Below are 17,171 nucleotides of genomic sequence, written 5' to 3'. Positions count from 1 at the left end.
AAACGACATTTGATTTTGTTCGAGTATACCTATTATGATATTTTTCGACGTGTCGAATCCGTTTCTGAAGTCCGTTTCGCCAAATTCAAAATCAAATGTCTCCAAATCATCAGTCAAACCCGTTGACTTTGACTTTGACCAAAATTTCGAATTTTTGAAAAGTCATACTTTATGTTTTTCGACGTCCTAATTCCGATTCTGCAATCTGTTTAGTCAAATTCAGACGCTAAAGTATCCAAATTGATAGTCAAACCCAAAAAAGTGCATATGTACTTAAGAGTTTTAGATTTGAATGATTAAGTAAGACTTGATACTGATAAATTATTATTATTTGAATGTACAAGAGACTATCTTGATCGCTCGACAGCTCGACCCAGCTCCTCTAGATCAGTTAAACCGCGTGTGCCAGTATTTACCCGTATGACCCGTAAATCTTATAATTTCAAAAATTGATTATGTTACCCTCTAGTAATATAGTGTTATTATGAATTAGGTTCGAAAACTATAGCAGAGCGTCGCGAGGTCAGTACTCAGTAGATCTACAATTTGATCTTATTATCGAGGTGTGTTCCCTAAGTACTGTTTAATTGTTTTATCTGTTTTGAAATATGGTACATTGAAAGCTTTGATTTATTGTTTATTGATGGTTTATGGAAAATGACTGATACATGACTACTGGTTTTTATTAATATATGATAACGATGTTTACTGATTTATGGAAATTATGCTTACTGCATAAATAGTATTTTTGAAATACTGATTTTGGGTTGGATTGAATTACGGAGGTATAGCTCTGATCAAGCTGGTAAACCTTACGGACTTAATGGACTCTTGGGTAGGCTCACGAGCCCCAAGATGCTCTCTTAGGTTGGCCCTCTTTGCTGTGAGCTTAGAGTAAGCCCTATGTACCTAAGGATTCAGGCCCAAAAGCTTATCCTTAGGCAGACTTCCTTTTTGTTGTGTGTTTAAGGTAGTCCTACGGATGCAATTCTAGGGAACTGCTGTTGGTGTACAGGAGAAGAGATTTAAACTACGAGTTTCAAAAGTTAAACTTCATTATGATTTTATGATGATTTACTGAACTATTACTCGGTTATTGTACCTACTATGATTTTATTGTACTATTGGGACACACTGAGTCTAGCTCACTTTTCGAAAATATTTTTCCCCTTTCAGATACTATTGGTTAGATACCCCAGATCGAGTACTTGGAGAATCAACATATATCTTGAAGTACATCTATTTGTAATGCTTTTATATTTCAAGTTGACTTTATTTTGGTAACATGAGCCTTTATTTGAAGTATTTGTTTCAGAAATGAATATTATTCTGCTATTGATAATTGGTTTATAGTGATCCAAATTCTACGACATATTTTAAAAATTAAATTTTTAACTATTTAGTTTTATATTCATGAGTTAGGTTTTATCGTAATTTATTATATCCTTTTATAAATGTATTTATAATGTGATTTTATATTGATCGAATAAGGGTTTCGGAAAATGTCTTTAAAAATCATGGATTTGATCCGCTAGACTTAGTCGAAACGCATAGACTGGGTCTAGGGGGTTACACAAAAAGAGAGTTGACAGACGGATATAATTTAAATATTTTTATACAATTAAAAGAAATATTTTTTTATGATCCAATTCGAACGGGTGTATTTATAGGATTTGTCTATATTATCAAATATTAGTAATTAAAAAAATATCTAAATAGATACTATATTATAATAATATCAGACTATTAAAAAAAACTTTGTTTTTACTTAGATTGTCAGCACAACTAAGAGTCCCGATCAATTATAAAGGTTTGGTGCAAAATATAAATTAATGAAATTTGAGGAAGTAATGTGTAATTAATCTGTTGAGAAGAAGGAAGGAAAAGAAAGGTATACGACGGACAAGAAGCTAAGCAGCCTTTATTTTCATTGAATATTTCTGAACCACACCATTAATTTGGCTTCCCCACACCATTATTTATTTATTTATTTTCTTCTTTCTATTATTGGAAGAATAGAAAGTTCAGTTACTTCTAAATGCTTTCTCTCTCTCACCCACAATTCAATTAATTTCTCTAAAATGTTCAATCCTTTTTATTAAATTTCTTTTTTCGTTCTCTACATATAACCTAAGATTATGTTGTAATAGGTATGATTTAACCAATTACTCCTAGCAGGCAGCAGCTCATCTGTTACCCCCCAAAACAACTACTACTTGTTGATATTCACCACAGTTAAATAACAACAAATTGTATTGAATTAGTGAAACCATCGAAGAATAAAATTGCCACTTATTAATAAAAACATCAAACGGATTTGATAAAAACATACTAGTGTTTTCAAGTGAGAAACATGAAGAAAAAATATATATTGGAAAAGAGCATATTAAGGATTTTTTAATTTTTTTAATTTAAATACAAATTCTTCAACTTTATAAACATAAAAGTTCAAGTTTATTTAAAATTAAGATAAAATGTATACTTATTAAGAACTAAATATTTTATTAATTTAAAGAAGTAATTTGAGGTGTAAAGTTCGCAGAAAGGATGTCTAGATTTGCAGACAGAATACTTACAAATGGAGTTCTTCGTCAACAACAGTACAAAAATCCGATTTTGATAGAGTTTTAACTTTTAACAATTGTAATTTAAGTATGGTTATGATAATTTATTTTGATATATTTATTATCAACATTTAACTTGTCAACCTCTTTTTAATAAATTATAAATGATCATTAAACTATGCCTAAAAAAAAGTGATTTTTTTTTATAAATTTAAAAAACTATTTAGATGAAATACACAAATGATCCCTTTAATTATAAGATACTGCTTTGTTGAATTCTCAACTATTAAAAAATACAAAATGATAATAAAATTATTCATTGTATTCCAAACTCGTCTTTTTTTATTAAAAAATTAACTACAATTTGAAATGAACATCAATATGCTGACAGAAATATAATAGTTGCTTAATATTATAAGATCACATCTCAATCAACATATTAATACCATCTCAGACAATCATTAATTTTTTTAACAAAAATGATGAGTTTAAGACATAATGAATAATCAGATGATCATTTTATAAATTTTAATAATCGAAAAACTCAACAAATAACTCTTTATAATCAAGAGACCATTTTGTATATTTTAATAACAATGACTCAACAAAATAGTATAGTACAATCATAGGACCATTTGTATACTCTATCCAAAATGTTTTAAAACAATTTAATAAAATTTAATGATCTTTTTATAATAGTTTGATAAAATCTAATGACCGTTTTATTAAAAAAGATTAAAAACAATTTATAACCCTACAAAATTTAATGACCAAAAAGATTATTCTAACATAATTAAATGATCATCTGTAGGACTTTTTCACACAAAAAAGAGTTAAAAGAATAGCCAATCTAACGGTGCCCCTTAAAAACTTTTTATTCATAGTGTTTAATAAATCCAATGATGAAACATTGGAGCATCATAATCATCTCACATGTAGCAAACAGACTCAAGAAACCAATGAGAGATTAAGTACCTAATGTCAATGACCATAGTCAACTACTAGACAAGCTCATACTCGGTTCCAGACCAAAGCGAAGTGGCAATTCATTTCAACTATACTTCCGTTTTTGCAGCCAATTCTATAAATAATTGTGATTAACCCGTGACGATAATCGTCGGAGTTAATCAAGTTCTGCACCTTAAAAACAATCCATTCCAAAAATCCCCGATTTAAGTTTAAAAAGAATGGATGTCTCAAAAACAGACTCTTTTCGTCATCTAGATGCAGATGCAGACAGCTAGAAACTATGAAGATTGGCAAGCTCAGCATCCCAGCTTTCAAAAACCTTGTCAATTGAATGATCAAAAACACATTGAAAACGCAGAAAGTATACTTCTAAATCTTTTTGTTGCCTCTTCTTTGCAAAGGAATTAGATGTTTCAAGGACCCTAAAATACCAACTTCTGTAGGACAAACATGAGTACCTGCCAGAGAAGCAATATGAAGCAGACCCTCAAATCCCCTTTAGGATAAAAGTAAAGAGACGCCACTCGAGTTTGAGTGAGGTTGCATCACAACCGGAGAGATAGTTTCGTTCAAACAGTAGCAAATAGCCAAGTAGAGACTAGAGATGATGCCAAATGGGACCCACAATCATCTAGTATTGAAGATCCCATAGCCGGCCAGCACTGTAGAAGCAGAAAAGCACTGAGGCAGACCCAGAAAACACCTCAACACAAAGGGAAAAAGAAAAGCATGAAATTTTAGCAGAGTTCCTGAAATCATTTACCAACAAAATTTATAGACGTCATCTTAAACCTCTTCTTTAATGTGCAGAAAGGACCATAAAGCGTAGACAAAGTAAAGAAAACCAACATAGAATATAGAAAAACGGAAACGAACTTATCCAAATCCAAGAGGCAGAGGGCATTGCCCAATTAAAAACGGTAGCACTGAAGTCCAAACAAACTAAACACACAAAATCCAAGTCTCCTCACATAAAAGCTGCATCCCCTTGGCACTTAGCTCCTGCTCCGATGGCGCTCTCTTACACCATTTCTGCACCAAATTCAGTAGAAATATTTAATTCATATATCATAAAACAAAATGGTATAAACACAAAAGTATAATAAGTGTAGCTGTGAGAATGATCAAATAAATGTATAGGACAGAGGAAGGATGACAAAATCTTAATTGGAGAAAAAGAAGGCTTTTTAAGCAACTAATATCAAGTTCAAGGATCTTCACCCATTAGCATACGGCAATTCCTCACGGCTATGGTATTGGGGAGACTTGCTGATGTTACGTCCACGAGGGGAGAGACTACGGCGTCTTGGGGATTGTCCATGAGGACTGTAACTTCTACATCAGGTTGCTAAGTGTCATCCAATCACATACAGATTACAAACTTCAATCAATCACAAAGATTACCAATGTTAGCTCAGGAGGCCTTACCTGCGCCCATAGCTTGGACTCCTACGATACCTAGGGCTGCGGCTGCGACGTCTTCCTGAACTGCCACGCGAGCGACATTCTCGAGCAAAATGACCAGGCTCACCACACTCATAGCACTTCAAATCAGAACCGCCAGAGCGTCCACGGCCACCTCCACCACCACCTTCACGGCCACCACCACCTCCACGGCCACCACCTCTGCCTCTAGAATTATGAGAAAGCTCAACTCTCCAGCTATTCTTGCCTGTTCCAAAATAGGTTGCAAGTCTCAAATGACAAACACATGCTCAATAAAGATTCCATAAAGAAAAAGAAAATAGGTACTTGCTTCTAGATGGATGAAAGTGATAAACACTACATTCTTGCCCAAAAAGCTTTACACTTTTCAGTCAAAAACAATAGAAATACAAATCATATAGGATAATAAAATCAAAAGGAGAGAGGCACCCGTTGTAAATATGATCCATGTTATTAGCAAATGTGGGCAATATTGGAAGTTCTGACCTAACAGCATAACCGAACTTCCCCAACAAATAGACATGCAGCTGTGGACATGGAGAAAGCAAGTTCATAAAGGTATATCTGGTTGAAGAAGTAGAAACCCCAAAGGCTATACGTATAACAAAACCATGATTTTCATCATAAATCTTAACAAGGAAAGAACAGCCCATTAACAAATGAGCTAGCTCCTAACCTGACCAGGACATTCTCTAGTATTGCATCTTTGGTTTACAAAGAGAGAGGAATCAAAGCTAACTAGACAAAACATTTAGTATGCAACAAGTGGCATAATAAATAAATAAAAAACAAGAAAACATTGTTGGAAAATACCATCTAATCCACGAATGGCATCCTCAGCGTCTCTGTGATCATCAAAGTCGATGAAAGCATATCCCGGTGGCCTCCGGGCAACCCATACACTGGAAAAACAAATGAAGGGTCTAGGTTAAAATACAGAATCATGCTTAAAATACAGAGACACATGTTAACAACGGAGGAGAAAAAAAAATACCCCCGAATAGCTCCAAATACACGAAACTCGTCTTCAAGATCCCGCTCCGAGACTCGTGGGTCTAGGTTACCCACGTACACGCGAGACATTGCTTTTTTATTTGGGGGGAGTTCAAAAGAAACCTATGAAACAAATCTCACATTATTATTCAAGTTTGATTTGAACACCGAACAAACTAACCGTAGGGTAATCCCATAGGGTTTTTTTTTAAAGGGAGGAAACAAGGAAACTATATCCTGACTGAGGAGGGAAAATAAAATAAACCGCAAAAGAATAATCAGCTGGAAAAAATAAATTGCAATTTCTAATAATATTCAGAGAGAGAGATCTGAAGCTGAACCTTGTGAAGTTGCGCAAATCAGTAGTAGTGGCGGAATCAGCTGCTTCGGATTTTTGTTTCTTATGAAGTTTGTTTCGTGAATTCTATTCAATGACTACTGCCCTTCCTCTCTAAGAACCATTTTATAATAGCTCCAGATTCTTGAGGGTCCATTTGATAACTTCAGATCCAGTCCAAAACAAAATTGGATCCATCCTCTCCGTGCAGAATATGCTCAGCCCACCAGGAAATAGCACTTGAAACTGGATCCTTGCCGGTGTACACGACATAAAGAAACATTTTACCCTTGAAATTTTCATTTTTTCCAATATGGTCTCTTTACTTTGTTTCTTCCACGTTAGTCTCTTAACTGAATTTTTTAGTCCTTTTGATGATGTGATGTTATGAGAGAATGATATACGTCACGACCTCAAAGTATCGTGTTATTAAAATAACTAAATATTCAAATTTGAAAGTAATAAAAGAAGTTGGGTTTTCCATACATATATATATATATATAAAGTAATAAAAGAAGTTGGGTTTTCCATATATATATATATATATATATATATATATATATATATATATATATATATATATATATATATATATATATATATAATTTTTCTTATAGATTAATATAGATTGAATATTACAAAACCTTATTATGAGATGATCTTTTAATTTAGATTATTTTATTTTCCATATCAAAATTCAAACTTTTTAATATTAATTAAATGATTTAATATCTTATCTCACAAGACAAATTAAGAATAGATTAATTTAATTATTTTTTAAAATTTAAACGATCTAGTACGAATTAAGTGACCTCAATAGTAAAAGAATTGTCATTATTTCTTAGGATCTTGGGTTCAAGCACCATATATACAAAGATGCACGAACATTTAATGTTAAATGATTGAAAGTTTTTGAACAAATATTATATTATATTCACTTTAAGAAAAATAACTTGAAAACTGAATATATTTTACATTTTATTTTTGACCGATAAAGTCTTAATTGACAATAAAATGATCATAGTACCAAGAATATTAGACGTGTGTATAAAATTATTTCATCAATTTAATATTTATATATTAATAATATGATGTAAATTGATTGAATAATTAAAAGTAAATGTTTTATTTTAAAAATGTAAAACTTGTATGATCAATGGTGTAAATGAATCGAGTTTAAATAAATAAAATTATGTTCGTATTCGTTTGTTGATTTTTAAAGGTTCTCATGTTCGGTTCATGTTCATTTAAATTTTTAATATATTGTTCGTTTTATTTATTTTTAATGTGTTCATGTTTGTTCATTTAGCGTTCAAGAACATTTTCTTTAACGTTCACGAATATGTTCATTTAGCGTTTATTTATATCTTCGTTTAGCATTAGTAATGTTTGTGTATATATTCATTTGCAAACTAAAAAATAACAAAATTATGCCATTAGTGCTTAAAATTCTTAAAGTTTATAATTTAAACTCTAAATTTTACCATGTGTTTAATTTAATTCCTATTTTTATCAATATTTAAAATATAAAAATTTAAACGTTAATGAACTCTAAACTTTACCATTTGTTTAATCTAATTCCTATATTTATCAATATTTAAAATATAAAAATTTAAACGAGTCATTAATGAGCTAGTTCATGAACATAAAATAAACAAATCGTTAAACGAGTTTTTTCGTGAATATAAATGAACCGAATACATTCCTACTCATATTTATTTATTTATTAAATAAACAGAAAAATATTAACTATATTCATTTTTAACATAATAAACGCGCATAAATAAACCGAGCCTTATTTAAATGAATCTAACGGTTCTCTTGGCCAACGATCGACTGCGCTTTCTTCAATGCACAAACTGAAGTTAAAAAAGGACAAATTTAAAAGTGTTGTCTACCTTATTTGAATCCAAAACTCACCAATTCAGATTCCGTTCCAACTCTCTCCTTCCAGCTCAGCTCGCCGGTACAACCTGCCTCTCTCGAGTCCTGATGGAGTTTCAAAATGATGGCGAAATAATACATCTTGATGGGGGGCTTTTAGATGCTGCATGGGATGAACTGGAAAATGAGTTTAGAAGACTATTGATGGATCATAGTGTGCCACTTTTGATGTCATCATCATCACTAGGCGAACAGGCATGCACTGCACCGTCGCCCTTACCGGTGACTGTTATTCAGAAGTTCCAAGCAATTCTTGGTAGGCTGATTGCTAACAATAGGCTCGAGACGTGCATTACAATCTACGTTGAAGTTCGCAGTTCAAACGTCAGAGCTAGCTTGAAGGCACTTGATTTGGATCATCTTGAGATCCAGTATCGGAGTTCAGTGACGTGCAGAGCATAGAAGGGTATATAGGACAGAAAACATTTGGAGTTCCAGCAAAGCATTTATTCGAGGCAGAGTTCAGACTTTGTAATGATGTTTTCGAGAGAATTTGCCTGGATGTTTGGATGGGATGTTTTGCAAAAATAACCGCACAAGCTGGTATTCTTGCTTTTCTTCAGTTTGGGAAGACTAGTACGGAAAGCAAGAAAGAACCTTTGAAGCTTCTCGAGTTATTGGATACATTTGCATCTTTGAACAAATTGAGATTGGATTTCAACAGACTCTTTGGGGGAGCAGCATGTATTGAGATCCAAAACCTGACAAGAGATCTCATCAAGAGTGTTATTGAAGGTGCAGCCGAAATTTTCTGGGAAATCTTTGTTCAGGTGGAATTACAGAGGCAGATCCCTCCTCCTCGGGATGGGAGCATTCCAAAATTGGTGTGTTTCATAACTGAATACTGCAATAAACTCCTCAGCGCCGAGTATAGGCCAATCCTGACCCAAGTTCTTGTCATTCACCAAAGATGGAAGCGTAAATAATTTGGAAACATGGGTGAAGGTGTATGGCGATGCTACGCTGTCCTGTGTTTTTGCCATGAACTGCCACTGGCATCTATACAAACACTTAAAGGGAACAAAAATTGGAGAGCTCATGGGAGATGCTTGGTTGAAAGAACTTGAACAGTACAAGGATTATTATGCCGCTGTCTTCTTAAGAGAAAGCCGGGGTAAGCTCCCTGGTCATTTAAGCCGTGAAGGGTTAATTCTGTTCTCAGGTGGCCGTGCCACTGCTCGTGATCTCGTAAAGAAAAGGCTGAAGACTTTCAATGAAGCTTTCGATGAGATGTACAAAAAACAGTCTGGTTGGGTTATCTCAGAAAGAGATTTGAGGGACTATACTTCCATTTTAGGTATAGCGTACATGTTATGATATTAGGATGGGTGTGTACATGTTATTGACAATTTACCTTCCTCTGTATTGGGAATAAAGTGTTGGCTGTTTTTGGAATTCTTATTCATATACATTAAGTTCATTCTTCATATTTATTTCAGCATCTCCTTCATCCTTTGATCACCCCCTTCCTCTTTCTTCCTCTACCATAATTGGGCTTTCAACATCAGGAGCTATGGTTTAAAATTTTCAATTTCATTATTGATCCATAATATTAAAAATTGTAATATTATGGTCTAGTTGTTAAAATATTATATTGATCATAAAAATTAGGGGTAAATACAGTGTGTAATTTTTATGGGTAAAATACACTATAGATCCTGAAAAGATTATCAAATGATTGTTTTGATCACTAGACTTTCAAAAGTTATTAAACAATCATTAAATTTATCAAACTATTATAAGATGATTATCAAAATGTTTAAAATAATCATTAAATTGTTATAAAATGATAATTAAGTTTTATCAAATTATTACAAAATGATCATTAAATTTATCAAATTTGATTATTAATAGAACATCATAAAATCATTTTATAACATGTTAATAAATTTAATGACCATTATGTAAATTTTGAAACTTCAATAATTAAAACAATAATTTAGGGACCATTGGTGTATTTTATGTTTTTATTTATTTGCAATATATTTTTAAGTAAAAATCAAAGATTCATAACGATTAGATATAAAATTATAATATTCCTTGGCAAGAGGCAATATATAGTGTCGAGATTTTTGGTTTTGCCACCGAGAAGATAACACAGATGAAGAAAAAAAAAGACAAACAGCAAACCGATTATTATAGCGGAACCCATACACCAAATGAGAAGAGATGATTATTTATTAAGCAATGGTAATGAATGGAAGGTGTAACCCCTCATACCGATGCGGATAGCTCGATCCGATCCGGGTGTCACATTAGGGCCACTGGAGCGACCCACTGTAAAAATGACGGAAAATTTAAAACTTTTATTAAAATATGTAACTTATAAAATGATTTATCAGTATGCAGAAATAAAACAAATTTCCAGACTCGTATATAAATCAAAATACAATTACATTCCCCCTAATCACATGTACTATACTCTGCAACAACGCCGGAAGTACTCCCTTACTAATGTCAATAGCTGCACTGGTACAATTCTTTTAACTTGCAATGTTGAGTAATAGAGTGAGCTTCGGAAAGCTCAGTAATACAGAACTACCAGATGATGCTATATGACATGCAGATAAATGGGAAACCATAATTTCCTTATTGAATCATACGTATACCAGAGGACGGAATAATCTGGGGTTCCCTTAGAAGTTCATCGAGTAGAAGTCATGAATCTCAGTTCATAAGAAACCTTTCACACTATCACGTTTTCATGAGGTCGAATAGGATGCCTAGTGTGTTCCATCAGTACGATAAAACCATAATAGGTACACTAATTAAATGATAGTTTAGTAAAATTCCATAAACCATACTGTAATGGAGCTTTTTAAACTCGTATTTTAAAACCATCTTACAAAGAGTTAACCTAAGGGAACATCTTAGGGCCTGAGAGCCTACCCAAGATAGATTTCGGGGTCGTGGGACCTACCTAATAACACATCTTAGGGCCGCAGGGCCTACCCGAGAATGATCTCAGGGCCGCAGAGCCTACCTAAGAGTCACATTAGGTCCATAAAAATTTTCCAGCTTGATTAGAGCTGTACTTTACAAATCTGTATCTCCAAGATACAATTTATACAATGATACAAATCCATAAGCCATCACCGTTAAGTCGGTGCATCCATAAAACAGTAACCATAGATTTTAGTTGTAACATCCTCCATGCCGAGTTAGTGATTAATTTGCAAAGTTTCAACATTTGGTGATTTAAGTAAAATGATGGAAGAGTGTAATGATTTAATTGAGTTATTTGGTGTAGGATTGAATTATAAAGAAGGGGAATTAAGAGGGTAAAAGAGTAATTGAGTAAATGAAATAATTAAATATTCCTTGGGGATTATATTAGAACCCACGTGGGCATTAGGTTTCCAGAATTCTCTCATTTCTTCTTCCTTCTTTCTTATCTTCTTCTCTTCCTTCTCCAAACGTGGAGCTTGCAAGTAAAGGTAAGAATCTGAACCTTGGTAGTTTCTTTGATTTTTAAGATTGGAAATGAAAGTTGGGATGTTATATAAGCTAAAGGAAAGCTTATATGACATTAAGACAACAAGATGAGTGTTTTAGAGATAGATTTGGAAAATGAGTTTTTCGATGAAATTTTGATATGGATGGGTTTTTGATGTTTGAATAAGATTTTTGACTTGTCAATAAGCTAATTAAGAAGTATGAAGTAATAGAATTGAAATTAGAACAAGTTGGAATTGGAGTTAGATTCTTCAATTCTATATGGATGAGTAGTTTTCTTAGTTTTAGAGGTATTGAATGGATAATAATTAGTTTAAGTAAGTGTATGAGAGCTAAGAGTATTAAAGGGATTGAAATATGTATGTTTGAGCTGAAATGAGATGATTTCCGGGCTCAAAATAGGATTTCTGGGTTAGGGGAATCGGTACCCATTCAAGGGGAACCGATACCCCCTCAACGAATATGAAATTCCAGAATACTAGAGGGGAATCGATACCCCCAGGGGGGAACCGATACCCCCTCAACGAATATGAATTTCCAGAATGCTAGAGGGGAACCGATACCCCCAGGGGGGGAACCGATTCCCCATGAGAAAAAAAAAAGAAGAAAAGAAAGAAAGACTAAGCTATTAATTTCTTAAATTAGTAAGCTATTAAAGCTTAATTTCAAGACATAGACATCTGATGATCATCTTGAAAATTATGTTTATGTAGATACCGAGCCTACACAAGTTCGGGAACAATCTACAAGTAGGATCGATCGAGGAAAAGGCAAAGAAGTATAGGTGAGTGCATATGCATAGCATGATTATAGAAATATACTCCATTCTAGACTTGTGATAAGTCTAGATTTTATATCTTGGTACATGAGCATATTCGGTATTATGAGAAATGACATGAGTTCATATAAAATGCCTTATATAACATGAATATGTGGGAAAAGTTATGAGCTATGTGAAAAGGTAAGGAATTACATGTCTACGCGATATAGACTACGTGAAATGTAAAAGCCCATGTTATGTAGATGAGAACTATAGGTATAGTTGGCATGCCAAGGGTAGAGGGTCTACGTGGTTCTTTGGGACATATGTATATTCTTTGGAACATGTGTGAAGTCTTGAAAGACACATACTTGATCCCTAGTATATGTATATGATTCTTAAGGAATTCTATGTGGTCCTTATGGACATCCTTATATGGCACTACGGTGCAATTCTACGCGGTTCTTTAGGACATATGTATATCCTTTGGAACATGTGTGAAGTCTTGAAAGACACATACTTGATCCATAGTATATGTATATGATTCTTAAGGAATTCTATGTGGTCCTTATGGACATCATTATATGGCACTACGGTACAATTCTACGGGGCACTTCGGTGCATTTATACGAGCCGTGGTGACAGCATAGTGCACAACCTCACATTACTCCGATACCTTAGGTTCTCAATATGCTATCATGGGCCAATAAACTTATTAATACAGATTCATGAATGTTACAGTCATACGCTTACACCAAGGTTCAGATTCTTACCTTTACTTGCAAGCTCCACGTTTGGAGAAGGAAGAGAAGAAGATAAGAAATAAGGAAGAAGAAATGAGAGAATTCTGGAAACCTAATGCCCACGTGGGTTCTAATATAATCCCCAAGGAATATTTAATTATTTCATTTACTCAATTACTCTTTTACCCTCTTAATTCCCCTTCTTTATAATTCAATCCTACACCAAATAACTCAATTAAATCATTACACTCTTCCATCATTTTACTTAAATCACCAAATGTTGAAACTTTGCAAATTAATCACTAACCCGGCATGGAGGATGTTACAAATCTCTCCCCCTTAAGAAAAGTCGTCCTCGAATTTTTCATTGCACGAACAAATGAGGGTATTGATGTCGCATATCCTCTTCACGCTCCCACGTTGCTTCTTCTGCTTTGTGATTTCTCCACAACACTTTGACCAAAGGAATAGTCTTGTTCCTCAATTGCTTAACTTCATGTGCTAAAATTTGAATCGGTTCTTCCTCATAAGTCATATCCGGTTATACCTCGATCTCTTCTGGATTTACAATATGGGAGGGATCCGATCGATATCTTCGAAGCATTGAAACGTGAAAGACATCATGTATCTCTTCCATCTCAGGTGGTAAAGCTAGCTGATATGCTACCGGTCCTACTCTCTTTACAATCTCATATGGTCCAATAAACCGAGGACTCAATTTTCCTTTTCGACCAAATCTCAACACCTTCTTCCATGGGGACACTTTTAAAAACACTTTATCTCCAACTTGAAATTCAATTTCTTTCCTTTTAAGATCAGAATAGGACTTTTGTCGATCCGAGGCCACTTTGAGGTTATGCTGAATTTCTCGAACTTTCTATTCTACATCTTGAATTAAATCCGGACCAAGAACACTTCGGTCTTTGAGTTCATACCAATTTAATGGAGTACAACATTTTCTTCCATATAATGCTTCATATGGGGCCATCTTTATACTAGATTGATAACTATTGTTGTAAGCGAACTCTGCCAGCGGTAGATATTTTTCCCATGATCCTTTAAATTCCATTACGCATGCTCTCAACATATCTTCCAATATCTGAATAGTTCTCTCTGATTGCCCATCAGTCTGAGGATGAAAAGCCGTACTAAAGTTTAGACGAGTTCCCAACGCTCCATGCAAAGATTTCCAGAATCTAGAAGTGAATCCAAGGTCTCGATCAGAGACTATGGAAACAGGTACTCCATGCAATCTAATAACTTCTCTAATATACAGTTCTGCATACTTTTCCATAGAGAAATTCGTTCTCACCGGAAGGAAATGCGCTGACTTAGTTAATCGATCAACAATTACCCAGATTGATTCTCTTTTGTTCGGGGTCAAGGGTAACCCCGAAACAAAATCCATCGTAACATTTTCCCATTTCCATTGAGGAATGAAAAGCGGTTGCAATAATCCTGATGGAACTTGATGCTCGGCTTTGACTTGTTGACATATCAAACACTTAGACACAAATTCGGTGATGCTTCGCTTCATCCCTGACCACCAAAATCGATCCTTCAAATCCATATACATCTTGGTTCCACCCGGGTGCATTGTTAACGGACTGCAATGAGCCTCTGTTAATATTTCTTTCTTCAAGTCGTCATTGTCGGGTATTACAATTCTTCCTTTACAATATAGATTTCCATCTGACTTAATCTCAAAGTCTTCAATCTCTTTGTTCTTTACTTGTTCAATTCTTTTCAAACACATTTCATCTTTACTTTGCAATTCTCCTATTCGTTCCAACCATGCTGGTTTAAGGGTTAATTCTGCACAAAGACCACCGTCTCCCGTTAAAGATAATCTTGCATCCATAGCTCGCAAAGCTGCAAACGTCTTTCTGCTCAGAGCATCTGCTACCACATTAGCCTTTCCGGGATGATAGTCAATTATCACATCATAATCCTTTAAGAACTCTACCCATCTACGTTGTCTCAAATTCAATTCTTTTTGAGTTATCATGGTACTTCAGGCTCTTATGATCCGTATACAAGTAACAACGCTCCCCATAAAGATAATGACGCCAAATCCTGAGAGCGAATACTACAGCAGCCGTTTCTAAATCATGAGTGGGGTAATTCCTTTCATGTGGTTTCAACTGTCTCGATGCGTACGCTACCACTTTTCCTTCTTGCATTAATACACACCCCAACCCGTTATGGGATGCGTCACTGTATACTACAAAATTCTTGCCAGATTCCGGTTGAACCAATATCGGAGTTTCCGTCAGAATTCTCTTTAAAGCTTCGAAGCTTTCTTGACATTCAGAAGTCCAAACAAATGGTACGTTCTTTCTCATTAGCTTTGTTAGAGGCAGCACAATCATCGAAAAATTCTTAACGAATCTTCGATAGTAACCGGCAAGTCCCAGAAAACTCCGAACTTCAGACACATTCTTAGGAACTTCCCAATCCATTATAGCTTTAACTTTCTGAGGGTCTACTCTAATCCCAACTGCCGAGATCACATGCCCTAAGAAAATTACTTCGTCTAGCCAAAATTCACATTTAGACAATTTCGCATAGAGATTTTTATCCCTGAGAATTTGCAAAACTAGCCTCAAATGTGTGATGTGCTCTTCAATGGACTTCGAGTAAACCAGTATGTCATCAATAAAGACAACAACAAACTGGTCCAGATAGGGCTGAAAAATCCTGTTCATAAGATCCATGAAAGCAGCAGGTGCATTCGTTACTCCGAATGGCATTACGATGAATTCATAATGACCGTATCTCGTTCTGAAAGCTGTTTTCGGAATATCTTTCTCCTGGATCTTTAATTGATGATAACCCGAACGTAGATCGATCTTCGAAAATACCGAAGCTCCTTTTAGTTGGTCAAACAAGTCATCAATGCGCGGAAGGGGATACTTGTTCTTGATGGTCACCTTATTAAGCTGTCGATAATCAATATAGAGACGCATTGATCCATCCTTCTTTTTAACAAATAACACCGGAGCTCCCCAAGGTGACACACTTGGTCGAATAAATCCTTTTTCTAACAAATCTTGCAATTGATTCTTTAACTCTTGCAATTCCTTCGGAGCCATCCGATAAGGTGCCATTGCAATCGGAGCTGTTCCCGGCATTATTTCAATTTGGAATTCTACCTCTCTATCCGGAGGTAATCCTGGTAACTCAGTCGGGAAAACTTCAGGGAATTCTCGAACTATTGAAATCTCCTCTAACCTTTTCTCTTGAGCTCTTGAATCAATCACATTTGCAAGAAAACCCTGACATCCTTGTAGCAATAATTTCTTGGCAGACATCACTGATATTACATTTGCTAAAGGATTAAACTTTTCACTGCTCACACTTATCTCTGTTCCTTCTGGACTTTTCAGAGTTACCTTTTTCAATCTGCAACTAACATCTCCATAATAACGGAACAACCAATCCATTCCCAGAATCACTTCAAACTCGTCAAAGGGTAATTCCATCAGATTAGCAGGGAATTCAATTCCCTGAACCTTTATGGGACACCCCTTACAGACTTTATTCACCCGGGCACTATGGCCTAACGGAGTTGTTACTATAATCTCATTACTCGTAGCTTCTAAGGGAATCCCCAACTCCTTTACTAACTTACTTGTAATATAAGAATAATTAGAACCCGGATCAATCAGCACCAATACTAATTTATCATACAACTGAAAAGTACCTGCTATAATATCAGGGTCATCACAGTCTTCACTTGTCTTTAGGTTGTATACTCGAGCAGTGGATCGAACTTCAGGTTGAGCAGAGAATTCAGACGGGTTTCTTCCTCTGCCTCTTTCTCGTCTTCTTTGGGAGAAAGAACCAGCTCTTCCAGATGGTGCCGGCTCACCAACAATCAATGGACAATCCCGGACAAAATGTCCGGCATCTCCGCATCGAAAACAAGTCCCAGCAGCCATACGACAAGCTCCATA

The 17,171-nt window shown here is 34.8% G+C and overlaps 1 protein-coding gene and 1 pseudogene across 3 annotated transcripts; one reads left to right on the top strand and one right to left on the bottom strand.

The window, feature by feature from the left end:
* Positions 1-4,249: 4,249 nt before the first annotated feature.
* On the bottom strand, positions 4,250-6,403 carry LOC120161639 (serine/arginine-rich splicing factor RSZ22-like). Of its 3 annotated transcripts, none has more exons than XM_039171854.1 (6): positions 6,314-6,403; positions 5,974-6,095; positions 5,793-5,881; positions 4,962-5,205; positions 4,755-4,868; positions 4,250-4,565 (listed from the first exon to the last, which is right to left on the bottom strand). In XM_039171854.1, exons 2-6 carry the CDS (start codon positions 6,060-6,062, stop codon positions 4,529-4,531), a joined length of 573 nt encoding a protein of 190 aa, XP_039027785.1. In that variant the 5' UTR covers positions 6,063-6,095; positions 6,314-6,403; the 3' UTR covers positions 4,250-4,528. The 3 variants fall into 3 exon arrangements, with proteins under 3 accessions (XP_039027785.1, XP_039027787.1, XP_039027786.1); XM_039171856.1 differs by having other exon boundaries at positions 4,755-4,859; XM_039171855.1 differs by having other exon boundaries at positions 5,974-6,117; positions 6,314-6,395.
* A 1,898-nt stretch (positions 6,404-8,301) lies between these two features.
* LOC120162177 lies at positions 8,302-9,775 on the top strand (annotated as a pseudogene).
* Positions 9,776-17,171: the final 7,396 nt, after the last annotated feature.

The sequence above is a fragment of the Hibiscus syriacus genome, unplaced genomic scaffold (genome assembly GCF_006381635.1).
Source record: "Hibiscus syriacus cultivar Baekdansim isolate YM2019G1 unplaced genomic scaffold, ASM638163v2 tig00111402_pilon, whole genome shotgun sequence".
NCBI lineage: Eukaryota > Viridiplantae > Streptophyta > Magnoliopsida > Malvales > Malvaceae > Hibiscus > Hibiscus syriacus.
The sequence above is the reverse complement of the archived record's forward strand: the minus strand, read 5'-3'. Positions and strand labels throughout refer to the sequence as shown.

Excerpts from the sequence above, each read along its gene's own strand:
- LOC120161639 (XM_039171854.1), bottom strand. The coding sequence starts at position 6,062 with ATGTCTCGCGTGTACGTGGGTAACCTAGACCCACGAGTCTCGGAGCGG. Across the intron at positions 5,882-5,973 it reads GTATTTGGAGCTATTCGGGG|TGTATGGGTTGCCCGGAGGC; the intron begins GTATTTTTTTTT and ends TTGTTTTTCCAG. Across the intron at positions 5,206-5,792 it reads TGCCATTCGTGGATTAGATG|GCAAGAATAGCTGGAGAGTT; the intron begins GTATTTTCCAAC and ends ATTTTGGAACAG.